The following is an 18,001-nucleotide window of genomic DNA, read 5'->3' as shown; positions in this document are numbered from 1 at the left end:
ACTAGGTGAATCCAGGTGAAAGCTATCATCCCTTATTGATATCACTTCTTAAATCCACTTAATTCAGTGTAGATGAAAGGGAGGAGATAGGTTAAATAATGATTTTTAAGCCTTGAGACAATTGAGACATGGATTGTGTATGTGTGCCATTCAGAGGGTGAATGGACAAGACAAAATATTGAAGTGCCTTTGAAAGGATTATGTTAGTAAGTGCCAAGCACACCGGTTTGTGTCAAGAACTGCAGCGCTGCTGGGATTTTCACGCTCAACAGTTTCCCGTGTGTATCAAGAATGGTCAACCACCCAAAGGACATCCAGCCAACTTGACACAACTGTGGGAAGCATTGGAATCGACATATGGGGGGAGGTGGTGCAACTCAATATTCTAGAAACGTATTACCATTGCTCATACAAGGTGTGAGATACATTTAAATATGAAGTCTGATCTGACGTAATTTTGTAACTAACATGTGTAAATACAAACTGGGCACAGACGTCAGTTAAACGTCTAGTTTTGATTTACATTTGGTTGAGTCGTCAACTAATGTGAATTCTATGTGAAATCAACAACAACAAAAATCCACTACACACTCATAGAACATAAACGATCATCAAATTGACAGGTGTTTCACGAGTTTCGTTTCTGGAGTGGATTATCCCTTTAAGAATGATAAAGAATAATAAAACACTTTTGATCTCACTTTTTGTAATGAGTTTCATGTTTCACTGCAGTTTTTCAGAGAAACAGATGGTCACTAACTACATAATAAGTATGGTGTCTGTGTCTGAGAGAATGGTTTAAATAGAGAGGAGGATGAGGAGGCTGCTCACATTAAAACCACATAGAAAGTCCATCAACTGGTGTGATGGGTGGTTGGGGAGAGGTCAATGTCTCCTTCTCCTAACATGACCCAAAACCATTTGCTTATCTGTCAGAGGAAATTACTTTTATTCAGGCTTTCTTTAACCTGTTTGACTTTGACAACTACACTGCACAATAAAAAGCAGGTTTCATGTACAACTACAGTGTATATATTGCCAACATCCAGAAGTAAAAAATTAGAAACATTCTTGCTGTGGCTCCATATGACTCGGCACAGTGTGCATTAGAGGCAATATTTTTCCTATCTGCTGTAGTTATTAGCTTAATAAGATAACAGAGGTGCAGATACGTAAGCAGAAAACAACACTGAATATTTCCATGGAAATATAGCATGACAAGTGGGGTTTCATCGCTCATGAGATGCTTGTTGCAATAGTCAGAAACATGAATTTGTTTCTCAAATTGGTATTTTTGGAGGATGAATTATAGTTTGGGTTTTCATATTTTGCTAAAATAGTCTGGTTAAGACGTTGAACTGTTTCCAGTTAAATGTATCTGAGGTATCTGAGGTTTGGTTCAACAGTATTTCCATCAATGCCTTCTGAACACGAGTGTCTGAAATGTGATACGCTGAAGTTTCAGAAGTATAGGATGCGGAAAGAGCCTTTCCACCCTGTTGTGTGTGTGTGTGTGTGTGTGTGTGTGTGTGTGTGTGTGTGTGTGTGTGTGTGTGTGTGTGTGTGTGTGTGTGTGTGTGTGTGTGTGTGTGTGTGTGTGTGTGTGTGTGTGTGTGTGCACTTTCGTGCATCTGTTTGTAGGTATGGATACGTGACAGCATACATGTACTGGTTTGTGTGTGATCTGCAGACTGTCTCTGACTGCTGCAGGAGAATGTAGGCCTCTTTGTCCCATCACAGTAGAACTGACCACAATACAGAGAATCTGGATGCAAGAGCAAAATGATCAATGTCCTTGACTACCTGTAGTCCATAACACCAATGGTTGGTTTCCCAGACCCAGATTAAGCCTACCACTGGAGTAAAAATATGTAAATTATCCATTGAACATGCTTTTTAGTCCAGGACTAGGCATAACTGTCTCTGGGAAACCGACCAAAAGAGGTTCTGTTTCGATGACAGGGTAGTTATATGGACTGAAAAGAAAAACCTGGGAAAATAGCACCTTGGTCTTCACCAATGGCTTGAAATTGATGACATAGATAACAGTACATATTTTTAGCATTAACTTAAATAATCAAGATCAATATCAAATAATGTAAAATACTAACAACGATGGGGGGAACTGTTGAAGTCAATTTATTCTGCTTGCTTTTTGTTTTACAGCTAAGGACATTTCAAACAGAGCAAGAATGTCAATGAATGCTAGGAGTGGTGGTAGGAGTCAGGCGCAGAGAGCAGAGGTAAGGAAAAAAATGTATTTATTCCTTAAATACAAAAAACGGTCGACGCCAACAACCGGCGTGAAATGCAAAGTGCCCAATTACAACGGGTCCACAGTACGCATATAAAATAACCCAAGTAGATCGCCAGCACATCCAACAACAAAAACACTCTGACGAAAATGATCCCGCACAAACCTGGGCGGGCTAAACAGGCTTAAATAACCATAAATCAAGAGACACAAATAAGGAACAGGTGCAAACAATAAGACATACCAAACGAAAAGGAAAAAGGGATCAGCGGCGGCTAGTAGGCCGGCGACGACGATCGCCGAGCGCCGCCCGAGCAGGCAGGGGAGTACCTTCGGTGGGATTCGTGACAAAGAAAGCATTTGATTTTGTATTTACTGTACCTCAAGAGCCTTATCTGGAAGGTAAAACGAGGCTAATCTCCCATGTTAACTGGAGATTTTTTTTAAATGAAAGTCCAATTTCATCTTAACTGCTCCACAGTCATTGGACTAAAATGCTAGAACATGTCTACAACACTGCACATTGGAGGGAGACTGAAGTGCTGAAGTTAAACGGGGAACTTGGAAAATAACGGGTAAACATGGGGAATGGGTAGTTTAATAGTATTTAGGAAATCTGTCTTTTTCAGTATTGATTATCTGATGTTGCCAACAATGTAAACATTATTAAAACCAAAATATTATATTATATTTGTATTTATTTTGATTTCATTTTTTTTTTTTATTAATTCTATTCAACAGTTATGGAAGGCGGTATAACACAGATGACAGAATATATATAAATACAGCATATATTTAGCATTTACTGAGGGGTGGGAAAAGAAAAAAATGTTTAAAGGGAGTATGACCCCTCCAAAACCCTTGAATAAAAATAGTAACACAGTAACCTATATTATGGAAAGGCATGTAACAGAAGCCAGTGGTGTAGTGTCAGTGTGTCTGCAGAAGACTGTACAACCCATCCGTCTGGGCTGAGGTTGCTGGTCTGTCGGGGATTGAGCTGTATACGTGGTACGTATCAGACTAGAGAAAAGAAACAGACAGTTTAACTTCAGTCCTTTAATTCTACAGTACTGTAAATGTAATGTAATTTAAAAAGATGTAACATCAATCTGAAACTGAGAGTCGTTCACAATCACCAAACACAGTGGGTGATTCTGAACTTACATTGTCTTTTTCAGATGACTGTCCATTCTCTTCAACAGGGCCTGTACAACACAGAGGGAGCCTGAGTTAGAGTTTCTGTGTATTTCTGTGTGTGTGTGTGTGCGCTCACGCGTAAGTGTGGGTGTGGTTGTGTGTGTTACTTTGCTATGCTTAATGTCACTTGACACTTCTCTTCCTGTCTCAAATCACCTTGTAGACTTACATCTCTGATCTCATGCTTTCAAGATGCTCTGACTAACACCTTATCCTCTATGGGCTAGTGTGGGACGCAAGCGTCCCACCCCTGGTACACCCAATCAACAACAGGTGAAATATCAAGAGCGGCAAATTTGAAAACAATTAAATGTCAATTCAAATTTCTCAAACATACAACTATCTTACACCCTTTGAAAGATAAACATCTCCTTAATCTTACCACGTTGTCCGATTTCAAAAAGGCTTTACGGCAAAAAGCATAAAGTTAGATTATGTTAGGAGAGTACATTGACAAAAGCTGTGTGTAATGTTTGTCAATTCAAAGACAGGCGTCACCAAAAGCATTAAACCAGCTAAAATGATGCACTAACCTTTGACAATCTCCATCAGATGACACTCCTAGGACATTATGTTAGACAATGCATGCATTTTTGTTCTATCAAGTTCATATTTATATCCAAAAACAGCGTTTTACTATGGCGTTGATGTTGAGGAAATCGTTTCCCTCCAATAACCGCCAGTCAAGCAGCACAACAAATTAAATAATTACTATTCGAAAACATTGGTAAAATATTATATTGTCATTCAAAGAATTATAGATTTACATCTCTTGAACGCAACCTTGCCAGATTTAAAAATAACCTTACTGGGAAATCACACTTTGCAATAATCTGAGCACTGCGCCCAGAAAAATACGCTTTGCGATACAGACTAACCGCCATGTTGGAGAGATCTAAAATTGAAAATACTATGTAAATAATCCATTACTTTTGATTCTCTTCATCAGATGTCACTTCCAGGAATCCCAGGTCCATAACAAATGTAGTTTTGTTCGAAAAAGCTCATAATTTATGTCCAAAAAGCTCCGTGTTGTTAGTACATGATCTAATGCCAGCGGACTTCGTCATGAGCGAGGGAAAAAAATATTTACGTTCGTTCAAACATGTCAAACGTTGTATAGCATAAATCATTAGTGCCTTTTTTAACCAGAACATGAATAATATTCAAGAAGTGACGTTTGCATTCTCTTTTAAAACGTTTTGGAATGAGAGTACCCAAACATGAACTCGCGCGCCAGAGTCTAATCGGCCACCACCGTTCCAAGGCTCTTGTTCGTTCAGTTCTCACAGTATAAGACTCAAAACACTTTCTAAAGACTGGTGACATCTAGTGGAAGCCATAGGGAAGTGCTCAACAATTAATAAGCCCCTGTGTGTTTCAATGGCATAGGCTTAAAGGTAATTCAACACATCAGGTATCCACTTCCTGTCAGAATTTGTCTCAGGGTTTTGACTGCTATATGAGTTCTGTTATACTTACAGACACCATTCAAACAGTTTTAGAAAATTCAGAGTGTTTTCTATCCAAACCTGAACAATACTATGCATATTCTAGCTTCTGAGTTGGTGTAGGAGGCAGTTAAAAATGGGCACATATTTTTCAAAATTCTCTAATACTGCCCCATAGCCCCAAGAGGATTTATTTGATGTTTTAACTTAGTACGGTTGACATTGAGTGACAAAGTGTTATTGTGCTGAGGGTCCCAAATTCCCGTCCCAGGTCGAGAAGACAGGGACAGAAGACAATCTGATACAAACTCACCTGAGGGCAATAACGTGAACGGTAAAGTGGTGATGAGAGAATAGACCCCAGCATCCCTTAGATCCAACATGCCTGCACTGCTCACAGCTCCCATCACCAAATCACCTACAACAGAAACAAAATTAAAATCTAATTACAATTTGTGATTGTACATGCATGTGTGTAGTTGTGTTAGTAGTGTGTGTATGTTTGATGTATTTTGTTTTGGAACATACATTGGCTGTGATCATCTGTCTGGATGTAGGTCTGTACAACATAAAAAGTATGAGAAAGGTTGTGGTAAGAACATCTCATCATGGACAATACAGAACTAAAGGTTGAAACAATCTGCATCATATTCACAAGGGAATTATTACCTCTGAGAATTGTTCTTCTCTGAAAAACAAATTAGGCTAAATTAATTATATTCAATATAGCCTACCCTATTCAATATGACCAAAAGGAGTTGAAAGATTAACCCATGTCAAAGGCACTTACATTAACATGAGAAGGAAAATGTTTGCAAATTATTTGTTATGCAGGATCAGAAGTACTCACTGGTCCTCCTCCAGAGATAGACAGCTGTCAATCCCATCAGCCAACATGCCCACTCCAGAAGCCACACCCACTGCTCCCTGCCTTATTCCCACAGCTGTTTCTGTTTGGTGACATTGGGAAGGACATTAGCTTGTATTCTCAGGGTCAATACTGGCATCTCAAGAGTTGATCTACATTTATATTGTGAGAGTGGTATGTCTCAGTTGTTTCATTTGTCTCAAGACAAGAAAATTAGTCAGCTGGAGGATGGATTTACCCAGGCCACAATTTCTTTGAATAACAGTTAACACACAACACAATTTATTGTGCCAATAAACTAAAATCCTGTGGCCACTTTGGGATGTCAGTTGTCAAAGTAGAACTAGTATTCGAACCTGGTGCAAGGCGCAAAGTCATTGGATCTGATTATACAAAATAGGTATCTCGTATGGGTTGATTTAATTAATGAAATATCATCCTCTTTTCTTAAATCAGGGGAAATGTTTTAATTTAAAAAATGGGTAAGATGAAGCTATTCTATTTGTTTAGGTTTTTATCTGCTAACTAGAGAAAGACGACCAACACACCTAGGGATGTGGGATTATTACTATGGTCTGGAATATTTATTACTCACACAGAATAGAATAGAATTTGAATTTGGTACTTTGGGGATATTGTGATTGACATAGGCTAATGCTTTTGCTGTTCGTTGGCGACTCTTCTTGGCTGACCGAAAAAGTAAAAATGTGCAAAAAAGTAAATGTGGACAGTTCTTCTAATATCTTTAAATAGGCACCTCGAAATTGGGCAGATGTGTGCCTGCCTTGTAGTCTGTCTTAACGTTAGGTTCTTCGGGAGCACCCGATCAGGTGACAGATGAGCCTTGGCCAGTGAAAAGCTTCGGATACGCAGCACCTCGGTGGAGAAGGGCAAATGCACACTCTCGGGCTGCAAAAGGCTTGATTTTTGAAAGGTGCATTACGGCAACATAGGGTATTCCACCATTAATTTGGGCCTGACTACAATGGCTTGTCAACGTAGTGAATGACAGACTTGGAGTATAAGTACAACCTGCATAAAAAACAGAGCCAGAGATCCTTGCCTTTCAAGCAACGTTTTTCAAATCATCATTGAGTCTCATCATTCAGCCTTACTGTGTATTAAAAATCTAAACATGGAGCCCATCGTTTGTAGAACAACTACAGTTACATTAATAACTCTAAATTAAGCATTTAAGAGTACTTATTTCTTTGTTAACCGCTCAACACCAAATGCTTACACTCCCTCAAATCCTTTAAGAAAATATTTATATTAAATGTTTTTACTTTGTTCAATTGTAATCTTAATACTATAAAATAATACAAAATAATACCACAGAATTATTAGCAAATCTTGTCTGCTAAAAGAACTAATGTAGCCCACAGCCATTCGGCATAGCCACATCAGGCTAACAGAAGGACAACTCAGAGTATGCTATTCTTTTCTTCTGAGAATAATTAAATATTCTTCATATCATGTTTCTGTAGACCTGTCACAAAATAAATTATGGATTTATTGTGAAGGTGTAGGCTATATTAATTGGAATTTATTAAATTTTTTAAATGGCTTGTCGGCTATGTGTATTTGTTTTATTCAATCCGAATATGAGTTTAACTATAATATTTGTTATAATGTACTTTGAAAAGGTTTCATTTTCAATTAAACCGAAAATGAGAAGTAGCAATCTGTATAAAAGCAAATAGGACATTTTTTGAACAAGGGATGAGCCTTTCTTATGAATCTACTGGAGAACAAAGATCGGGTTTAAGTTTCTGAAGTGAGATGTTTAGTGCTTTAATATTTAATAATTTCAGCCCCAAACTGATATTCATTATATAAATGGCATGTGTAATCTTGTCTGGCTTAGCGTTCCAGATAAAGCGAAATATGATTTTAAAAACAAATAATCTGGAGAAGGCAACTCCATAAGTAAGTAAAGCAAGTAAAATAGGATATACGTTTGACAGTGTAATTTTTCCATAAATAAAAAGTACTTGTCTCTATCGTTAAAGGATCTTGTCTATTTTTTGTTAACTTTCTACTACAGGCGTATTTTGGTAAATCTCTCTCTTGGTCAATTCAATTCAAGGGCTTTATTGGCGCCAAAGAGAAAGATATTTGTTAACATTACCATAGCAAAGTGAAATAGATAATGGTTGGAGTGGCCATGGCTGGATACTGGCTCTCGCAGTTGGGAGACCGCATACTGGACAGCTTTCTGAAGGGACGCTAGAACTACACTGCTATCAAGAACTTATTACCATACCCTGTTAGTGGGTATATATATATATAATACATGTATAATTGACATGTTAATACCAATCTGAGACTCTAGCCTGAGTTCCAGTCTGTTTTTATGCTCTCTTGCCAACTCCTTATGAAATATTTGTAAACATGGCAATTACATAGGGAGTTAGCAATAGAGTAATGAAAACAGATCCAGGCTAAACAGATTATTACATATTGTGTTTGTAAATAAATAAAGATCCCTGAGACAAACTGTTATTTGAAAGTAATAAACATTGCAAGTAATCTTTGCCTTCAACACTATCATGCAGTCAATTTTTCAACAAAGATTATAGAAAGGACACTTGATTGCATGTTTGCGGTGTTAAATAAAAATGCTTAATGTGTGCAAATGTATGTATGTTTGTACACAGAGTGTACAAAGCAAAACATTATGAACACCTGCTTTCCATGACAAAGACTGACCAGGTGAATTCAGGTAGAAAGTTATGATCCCTTATTTATGTCACTTGTTAAATCCACTTCAATCATTGTGGATGAAAGGGAGGAGACAAGATTAAAGAAGGATTTTTAAGCCTTGGAGACAATTGGAGACATCGATTGGGAAAAACAAAATATTTACGTAGCCTTTGAGCAGGTTATGATAGTAGGTGCCAGCCGTTTGTGTCCAAGAACTGCAACGCTTGGTGGGTTTTTCACACTCAACAGTTTTCACGTGTGTATCAAGAATGGTCCACCACCCAAAGGACAGCCATCCAACTTGACACGACTGTGGGAAGCTTCTTGGAGTCAGCATCCCCTGTGGGCAACGCTTTCAACACCTTATAGAGTCCATGCCCCTAACGCCCGTTAGTAACTTACTTCAAACTGGGGGAGGGTGTTTCTTAATGTTTTTGTACGGGTCAAGTAAGTATGTGTACACTTTGTACATTAAGTTTTCAACTTGCCAAGTAACACTATCATGCACTCAATTTGAAAAGAAAAATCACAGATATCTCAAAAGATGCATAAAACGTGTGAAAATATATATATATTTTTAAATGTAAACATAAGTTTTGTGTGTGTGCGTGTAGTGTATGTTTGTAGGTATGCTACAGTGATTTACAATTGATTTAGCACATGTCAACTTGAAAAGTCTTCATTGCTCTGGTCCACCTCCTCACTGCTTCTCTTTGGAACAGCTGAAAAGACATGATGTTCTGTGTACATGTCATATTCACTACACCTTTAGCTTAACGACATGTACACGAAATCACATTGATTTACTTATTTTACTTAGCCTTGCAACAAGTCCCAAATCATCATACATACAGCAATTTACACATGACTATTTCCTACTGGCTTATAGGAAGTGATTGACAGGTAAACTGACCTTTAGGGCATTGATGGGAGATGATGTAGTGTATAATTAATCCACAGGTAGCCAGTAGGACAAACACAGTGAGGATGTGACGCCACGGAAATCAAGTGGCTCTGATGAAAGAGAGAGGAGAGAGATCCAGAGAGGGATATCTTTATAATATACGTACTGTGGAATGCAGTAAAATGCTACTTCATTGATTTAGGGCTACACACTGAGTAAACCAAACATTAGAACAGCTTCCTTAAATATTGAGTCGTAACCTCCCCCACCCTATTTGCCATCGGAACAGCCTCAATTAAGTCGAGGCATAGACTTCACAAAGGTGTCGAAAGCATTCCACACGGGATGTTGACCCATGTTGACTTCAATTTCCACAGTCAGTTCAAGTTGGCTGGATGTCCTTTCGGTGGTGAACAATTCTTGATACCAGTGAAGGCTGCTGAGGGAGGACAGCTCATTATAATGGCTAAAATGGTATAAATGGAATACCTGATACTATTCCACAGAAGCCATTACCATTGAGCCCGTCCATCCCCAATTAAGGTGCCATCAACCTCCTGTGCTTGATACACATGGGGAAACTGTAGAGTGTGGAGGCAAATCCATCTTTATCCTTTCGAGGTAGATTTAACAAGTGCTTGCCTCGAAGCGAGCATAAAGGCATGTAGCTCAAGTCTAGTAGGCCCTCGAAATCACTGGGCAGCTCGTGGCTGGATTTCCTTTGTAGTCGGTAATAGTGGTTTCAAGCCCTGCCACATGACCAACTAGCGTCAAGAGCCGGTGTAGTAGGGATTCACATCTTAATCATGTTGAACGGCTGTCGTGGTGAATGGATGACCAAAATGCAGACGGGATGTGAATGCTCATCTTTCTATTTAATTAAATAAAATGAACACAAAAACAAAGAAACAATAGACCGACGGAACAGTTAGCAGGCTAACATAAAGCAGTGCTAAAACAACAACCCACAAACCCCCAGGTGAAAAACACACTCCTAATATATGACTTTGGGGGTGAAGTCGTTGATGCACTTATTGATGAAGCCGGTGACAGAGGTGGTATACTCCTTAATGCCATTGAAGGAATACCGGAACAGTCTGCGCTAGCAAAACAGACCTGTGGTGTAGCATCCACGTCATCTGACCACTTCCGTATTATCCGAGTCACTGGTACTCTGCTTTAGTTTTTGCTTGTAAAGCAGGAATCAGGAGGATAGAATTTTGTCGATTTACCAAATGGAGGGCGAGGAGAGCTTTGTATGCGTCTGTGTGTGGAGTAAAGTGGTTTTAGAGTTTTTTTTTCCTCTGGTTGCACGTGACATGCTGGTCTTAGTGCCAGCATCGGTTTCTGGTGGTAAATAGACGGCTACGAATAATATAAATGAGAACTCTTGGTAGATTGTGTGGTCTACAGCTTATCATGAGGTCCTCTATCTCAGGCGAGCAATACCTGGAGACTTCTTTAATATTAGACATCGTCAGCAGCTGTTATTGACAAATAGGATACACACCCCACCTTCGTCTTACCAGACGTAGCTTCTCTGTCCTGCCGATGCACAGAACCCAGCCAGCTCTATATTATCCGTGTCGTCATTCAGCCACAACTCGGTAAAAGATAATATATTACAGTTTTTAATCTCCAGTTGGTCGAACAGTCTTGATCGCAGATCATCATTTTATTTTCAATGATTGCACATTGGTCAATAGAACAGATGGTAGTAGAGGTTTACTCACTCGCCTACAAATTTTCAGAAGGCAGCCCGATCTCCGCTCCCTTTTCATCCGTCTTTTTCTTCACGCAAATGACAAGGATTTGAGCCTGTTCTTGAGAAAGCAGTATATCGTTCGCTTTCGGATTCGTTTAAAGAAAAAATCTTTGTCCAGTTCGAGGTGAGAAATCGGCTTTTTATGATATCCAGAAGCTCTTCACAATAACGTGAAAAAATTAACAAAATAGCACAACTCGTTAGGAGCCCGTAAAACAGCAGCCATCCCCCGGCAAAGAGCATAATAACATTATCCCATTCTTCTGCAGAGAAGAAATGGGAGAAACTCCCAAATCCAGGTGTGCCAAGCTTGTAGCGTCATACCCAAGAAGATTCGATGCTGTTATTGCCGCCAAAGATACTTCAACAAAGTACTGTGTAAAGGGTCTGAATACTTTTTTTTTGTAAATATTATATTTCAGTTTCTTTTTATTATAAGCAAAAATGTCTAAAAACCTTTTGTTGCTTTGTCATTATGGGTTATTGTTGTGAATATGGATCAAACAATTTAATGCATTGAAAACAAGGCTGTAAAACATAACAAAAATGTTGGAAAAGTCATGGGGTCTGGAATACCAAAGGCACTGAATGTTGGGAATGACAATCCTCAATTAACTTTGGATTGTTCATGGAGCTAACCAAGGGTTACAGTATAAGATCATTCTAAAAGTAAATATGTCAAGTGTTACACATTTTGTACTTGTTGTCAGAGAGAATCACCAGCAGATTCTATTGTCCTGTTAAACCACAATGCTGTGCTATTATTCTTACCTTTTCCCCATTGGAGTCAGTGTGGGGTCAGTGGTGTTTCTGTAGAGATCTCAGAGGTTGTGATGAATGGAGCATTTGGTTCAGTAGAATGAGGAGTCAGGATGACAAGTAAGGTTTCTGAAATGAAAACAATATCAATTGCTAACGGCCGTCATATAAGTGGACCAAAGGCGCCAGAGCGGGTTGAGTGCTAATTTTAACTTTATTTAGAACACTTCACAAAACAAGAAAACGAAACCGGCCACCGACAAACAGTAATGCAGGCTACAAACAGCTATGCAATAACAACCTCCCATAAGAAACACACCCCTATACATAGGACCTTCAATCAGAGGCAACGAGGAACAGCTGCCTCCAATTGAAGCCCAATCCCCAATTAACTAAACATAGAACTAAACATCCTAGATCTAACATAGAACTACACAACATAGAACATAACCAAAAACCCCGGACTACTCTAAACAAACACCCCCATCTACATAAACACATATACCAACAAACCCCAACCACAAGTAAAATAAACACCCCCTGCCACGTCCTGAGACCAAACTACAATAACAAATAACCCGGTTACTGGTCAGGACGTGACATCAATGGACATTATCTTATTTAGAATTGTTGATTTCTTTCAAAATCCGTAGTTTGAGTTGAGGTACATTATTCATATTAATCGTTCATTAATTATGAATTATTCAAATGAATACTCGAGACATCTAATAAGTATAGGGTTGACGTGTTGTGTACTTACAATTGGATACTTAGCAATAAAAATGAAATAGCCTATAGCTATGAAATGGTATAGCCTACCTTGGCTGACATGAAAATAAACCACGGGAAAAAGCGTCCTCCATTCGCTATTTAAGGGCATAGATGACATGTATTTTTCCCGCTGCCACTGTTTCAATACAGTTGCATGATAATGATCCATTCTAAATCAAAACAAATGTCACACATATATTGTTTACTATATGTAAAGACAAGATTAAATCAAGAATAGTCTGATGGGTGACAATATTAGCCTATCATTTGTGAACGATGCCCAGCATAAGAAACAATGCCTTTCTTTTGCGACTTGTTTGAATCAGTCAATCATCTCATGTAGCCTAGTCCATAGGCCTATATGTTTTAATAAGGTTTATATCACAACTAAAGTGGCCAAATAGGCTCTACATTTTAAGCAGTTTAAAGAAGTTAACAGGCAGCGCATGAGCAGCGCATGAGTTTCAAGTTTGAGGAAGATCATTTTCACCATAAAAATGAATCCTTTAAAATAAAAACATGACACGCATAACTGAATTTGCGGTCACATTTGATAATGCTGTTTTCCGCAAATGGAACATTTGCACTTTATAGCCTACTACCATGTACCCTTTGCTGTTGTATTCATTTGAGATCTATCACATACCACAACTGTCCCAGACTATGTCTGGAATATTTATTTCTCGCACAGAATAGAATAGGTCGAATTTTGTACTATGGGGATAGTAGATTGACAAAGGCTAGTGCTTTTGCTGTTCGTTAGGCCTCTTGTTGGCTGATAAAGTAAAGTAAAAGTAAATGTGGACAGTTCTTCCAATATCTTAAATAGGTACCTCGGAATTGGGCAAGGGTGGACGTGTGGCCTGCTGTGTCTGTTTTAACTTGTAGTCTTTGAGAAAGACCCGATCAGGTGACAGAGCCTTGTGAGTGAAAAAGCTTTGGATAGCTCAGCACACTGAGGGAGAAGGGCGCAATGCAGCACTCCGGGCTGCAAAAGGCATGGATTTTTTTTTAGGTGCATTACGGAAACATAGGGGATGCCGCCATGTAATTCGAGGCATTTACAATGGCTTGTCAAATAGTGAATGAGAGACTACTGGAGTGTGTACAGCCTGCGCAAAAAACAGAGCAGAGATCATGCCTTTCAAGCAACGTTTTTCAAATCATCATTAGAGTCTCATCATTCAGCCTTACTGTGTTTTAAAAATCTAAACATGTAGCCCATCGTTTGTAGAACAACTATAGTTACATTAATAACTCTAAATTAAGCATATAGGAGTACTTATTTCTTTGTTAACCGCTCAACACAGGATAGCTGTGTGCTCACTCCCTCAAATCCTTTAAGAAAATATTTATATTAAATGTTTTTACTTTGTTCAATTGTTTTCTTAATACTATAAAATAATACAAAATAATACCACAGAATTATTAGCAAATCTTGTCTGCTAAAAGAACTAGTGTAGCCCACAGTATTTGGCATAGCCACATCAGGCCCTAACAGAAGGACAACTCAGAGTATGCTCTTCTTTTCTTCTGAAATAGATAAAATATTCTTCATATGTTTCTGTAGACCTGTCTAAAATAAATGATGGATTTATTGTGAAGGTGTGGGCTATATTAATTGGATTTATTAGACTTTTTAAAATGGCTTGTAGGCTATGTGTGGAAGACAGGAGGTGCTAAATGTGTTTATGTTAATTAACGGTCAAATACCGCGAGACCGACAGTTATTTGCTTGACAATCACCGGCTGACGAAATGTTGAGACCTCCACAGCCCTAAGAAGCACCACAAAGTACATTTAAAAGATTAAACAAAACTAATGTGTAGCCTACCTGTTGGAAAGTGTTTAGTTGTTGGATAACTAATGTAAACTCCCACCAGATCTAAAAACATTTTGGGGATTGAAATGTGGTATTTAGTTTGTAGGTCAGAATGAAAATAGTCATTAAAGAATATTTTAAAATCAAAGTGAGTCAGATAATGAAGACCTGCAGCCCTGATAGATTTGTTTAGATAATGACTCACCTGTAAAGCTGTACCCATCACTGCGTGGAGAGAGAGTTTGGTCCTGAGCTCACTCTGTAGTCACAGCTCACCTCCTTACTCCTCACTGACTGTAGACGACTGATCAGATCACTATGATTTGGAGTGAATTGACAGAACTCCTGTCTGGGTGCTGAGGTGGATTGTCTCTTCTTGATCTTTGCTGTGAAGGATGGCTGACTCTCCTCTCCAACATACAGGTTACAGGTGGTGTCAGGACTGACGGATCCAGGAATCAAACAGATGATGGTGAAGTCCTCATCAAATTGGACTATAATGTCCGGTTTTGATTCTGTTGGGAAAAGACAGAGACTCCTTTTTACATCACTCTATTTGAATGTATATGTCACAAGAGATACTGACTCTTAGTAAACTAATTCCTGCCATTCTCTTTATATTAAGTAACAGCATGTCTTATTTGATATCATGCCTTTTTATGATGCCATTTAATCATGTGTTTACAATTATTGCCGTTCATTTAATTCCTTATATTCTCTCGTGTGAAATCAAATTTAATCGCAAGACTATTTTGCTTGCTTGAATAACGTGGGGGATGATGGAGTGTGTCACTTGTCATTTAATTATAAATTCATGTTCAATGTTTAAGTACTCATAGATATTGTTTCACTTGAAATACGTTTCAAAAACAAAAACAATGAAGTCACTGTTGTCTATTAGATGATATCAGTGCATCTACAATTATGCAGTTTAGGTTAACAAGATAACTTTGATTGATTGATGGTAATATTATTTAGTAAAAATAGTTATTCATAAAAACTTAAGTAATAAACGTTAAATAATTCCAGTTTTTAACACTCACGGTGACCTTGGTAATGATCTTGGGCTTCGATGTATTGGAAGCTGTCTGGAAATAACAAATTAGGTCTTGATCAGGAAAATGTGCCTTTCTAAATAATAAATAAACATGAGAGACAGGAACACTTTCCTGAAGTTGGTAAAGTATCATAAGTTGGTAAAGTATCATATACTACAATGGATCCATTGGCATGTTATCAAGCAGTAGTCATTCTGATCTGAACAAAATATAATGATAGAGAAAAATACATCAATAAGATGATCAATGGAATAGGACACTTATTACAGCCATGAGATTCAGAAATATATAAAGACTTCCTGAAGTAAAATATTAAAGAGGAGAGAGAATCCTGTAGCACTAATAGATGATGGAACTTGGAATGGAGGAATAACTCACCGAAAAGGAGGATGACCAAAAACAGATGACCAGCCATATCAGGGATGAACAATGCCATTTATCAGACGTCTACAGACTGTTAGTCTAACTTAACAGAAGATGGTGACTGTGTCAGAGAGGATTGTTTGAATAGAGAAGTAGACGTGGAGCTTGTTCACAGGAAAACCACAGATAGCAGAAACCAGTCTCATACGGCAAGTGTGGCTAATGTTGCAGAGGAACATTCAGAATAATTTATCAGTCATTATTTTTGTTGTCTGTAGCTATTTGTCTTTAACAGCTGATATTTTCCATCACTAGATGGCCTCAATTACATTTTCAAGACCAAAAAACTAGCTGTCTGAGTAAAAGATTTGTGTTTAAATTTTTCATGTCATGTTTTTAACAAACTTATTTGTGGTTGAGCTTTATGATCTCTAAAGCGTAGTAAAACGCCACTTTGATCACAGCTTGAATTGTTTGACCTGCCCAAGTGAGCAGCTCTGTTCCTGTGAGTGTCTGCGTACAGGATGAGCCTGGCTGATTAAATCAGCCCTCTTAATAGAAGTAACACCTTCATCTCTCCATGTGAGACACATGGAGAGATGAAGGTGTCTGACAGCTCAGCTGAACTAAGTCTCTCTCTCTCTCTGATGACTCCAGAACTCACTTTCCTCTGATGAGGTTCTGTCAGAATAGTATAATGGAGCGGTTAGCATTTTGTGATTATGACAAATTTACTGACAGCCTAATCGCTCCTTATTATTTCAGACAATCTCGGTTAACCCAGAACTAAAGCATTTCGTAAATGGTCAGGTGCTTGATAACGTTCTGAGTCCATGTGTGTTAAGAGAAGAGAACAGAACGAGGATCAGAACCGGAACAAAGAGCTCCACCCTTTGTCTTTGCAAGTTACAGGCAAGTCTATGGGCCAAATGTCCCAGAGTTAGATAAACTTATGGATACCATTTTCTTGTCCCTGCGTGCAGTTTGAAGTAATTTGCTAAGTAGCATTAAAACAAACAGAATGCTAAAATATCCAATGAGGAACATGGTAAAATGGCACAACAGTACATTGTTTACAAACATTCAGATAGTCTTCTTACCCTGAATTGTGACTGTAGAAGACTCACTGTATATGGATCTAGCCTGCTAACCTTTAGCACAGTACTGCCATTGTATTTTGACCTCAGCAGGTTAACTTTGACCTGTTCATCTGAGCTCCTGTAGAAGAAACACTGCGTTACAGAGACAGGAGGAGTCTGACAGCTGAACTGAGTCTCTCTCTCTGATGACTGTAGGACACACTGTCAGACTAGGCTGAGGAAGGCCTGTGAGATCAGAGGAAAATAGTATTTCACACTACGGCAATCTGTGAAATCTTGAATATTGTCTTAGTCTTATGTTCCCTTAATCAATATCATTATACCCACAAACTGAGAACACAGAGACAGTGAATGTCATCTCCATATTAGGTTAACTAGCCTTTTACTAAACAGATGACAGTGAGTGACTAAAATATTGTTAGAACATTTCATTTAATGGGGAAACTAAAATCGTTAAAATGGAAAAACTACTTTAAAACTAAAGTGTGTGAACATCTTACTATGTCACTCTTAACAATGTTATCTCACTAACCTTGAACTTGGAGAGATGACAGCATCTAGCAATGACAAAAAGTCAAACGAGCATCTTACTCATGCTGGGAGAAAAAAACATCCTTCAAATGTCTTTGTCTGCCTTCTGTTGTCCATTTACAGTGCATTTATACAGATGCAATATATTAGTAAAATGGCGACTGTTCATTAGCAGTAACAACTCAATCACACAGCACATAATGACTTACATTCCACATGCTGATCTTTTAATTGTTTTATATACAGTACCATGAATGAACATTTGTACAGCACGGTCAACCAACCGGCAGGTCAGTTTTCTTAGGTGACGAGAGGTGGATATTATACTATAGAAGAGTAATCATAGCTATGATACATAGTGAAAGTATGCATGTGATCTCAGTTCTTCATGTGTAGTTTATAACCAGACATACAGTACTATTAACATAGAGACCAGCCCTCAAACAAGT

The 18,001-nt window shown here is 38.3% G+C and overlaps 1 protein-coding gene across 1 annotated transcript in view; it reads right to left on the bottom strand.

Moving 5' to 3' along the window:
- The window catches only part of LOC123723824 (uncharacterized), a 31,118-nt gene extending 15,018 nt beyond the window's left edge, over positions 1-16,100 (bottom strand). The window contains exon 1 of the mRNA XM_045713194.1: positions 15,937-16,100. Within this exon, the coding sequence (XP_045569150.1) occupies positions 15,937-15,994 (58 nt within the window). The 5' untranslated portion in view covers positions 15,995-16,100. The remainder of the gene's footprint in view (positions 1-15,936) is intronic.
- Positions 16,101-18,001: the final 1,901 nt, after the last annotated feature.

This window comes from Salmo salar, unplaced genomic scaffold (assembly GCF_905237065.1).
Source record: "Salmo salar unplaced genomic scaffold, Ssal_v3.1, whole genome shotgun sequence".
NCBI classification, from domain to species: Eukaryota; Metazoa; Chordata; class Actinopteri; order Salmoniformes; family Salmonidae; genus Salmo; species Salmo salar.
The sequence above is the reverse complement of the archived record's forward strand: the minus strand, read 5'-3'. Positions and strand labels throughout refer to the sequence as shown.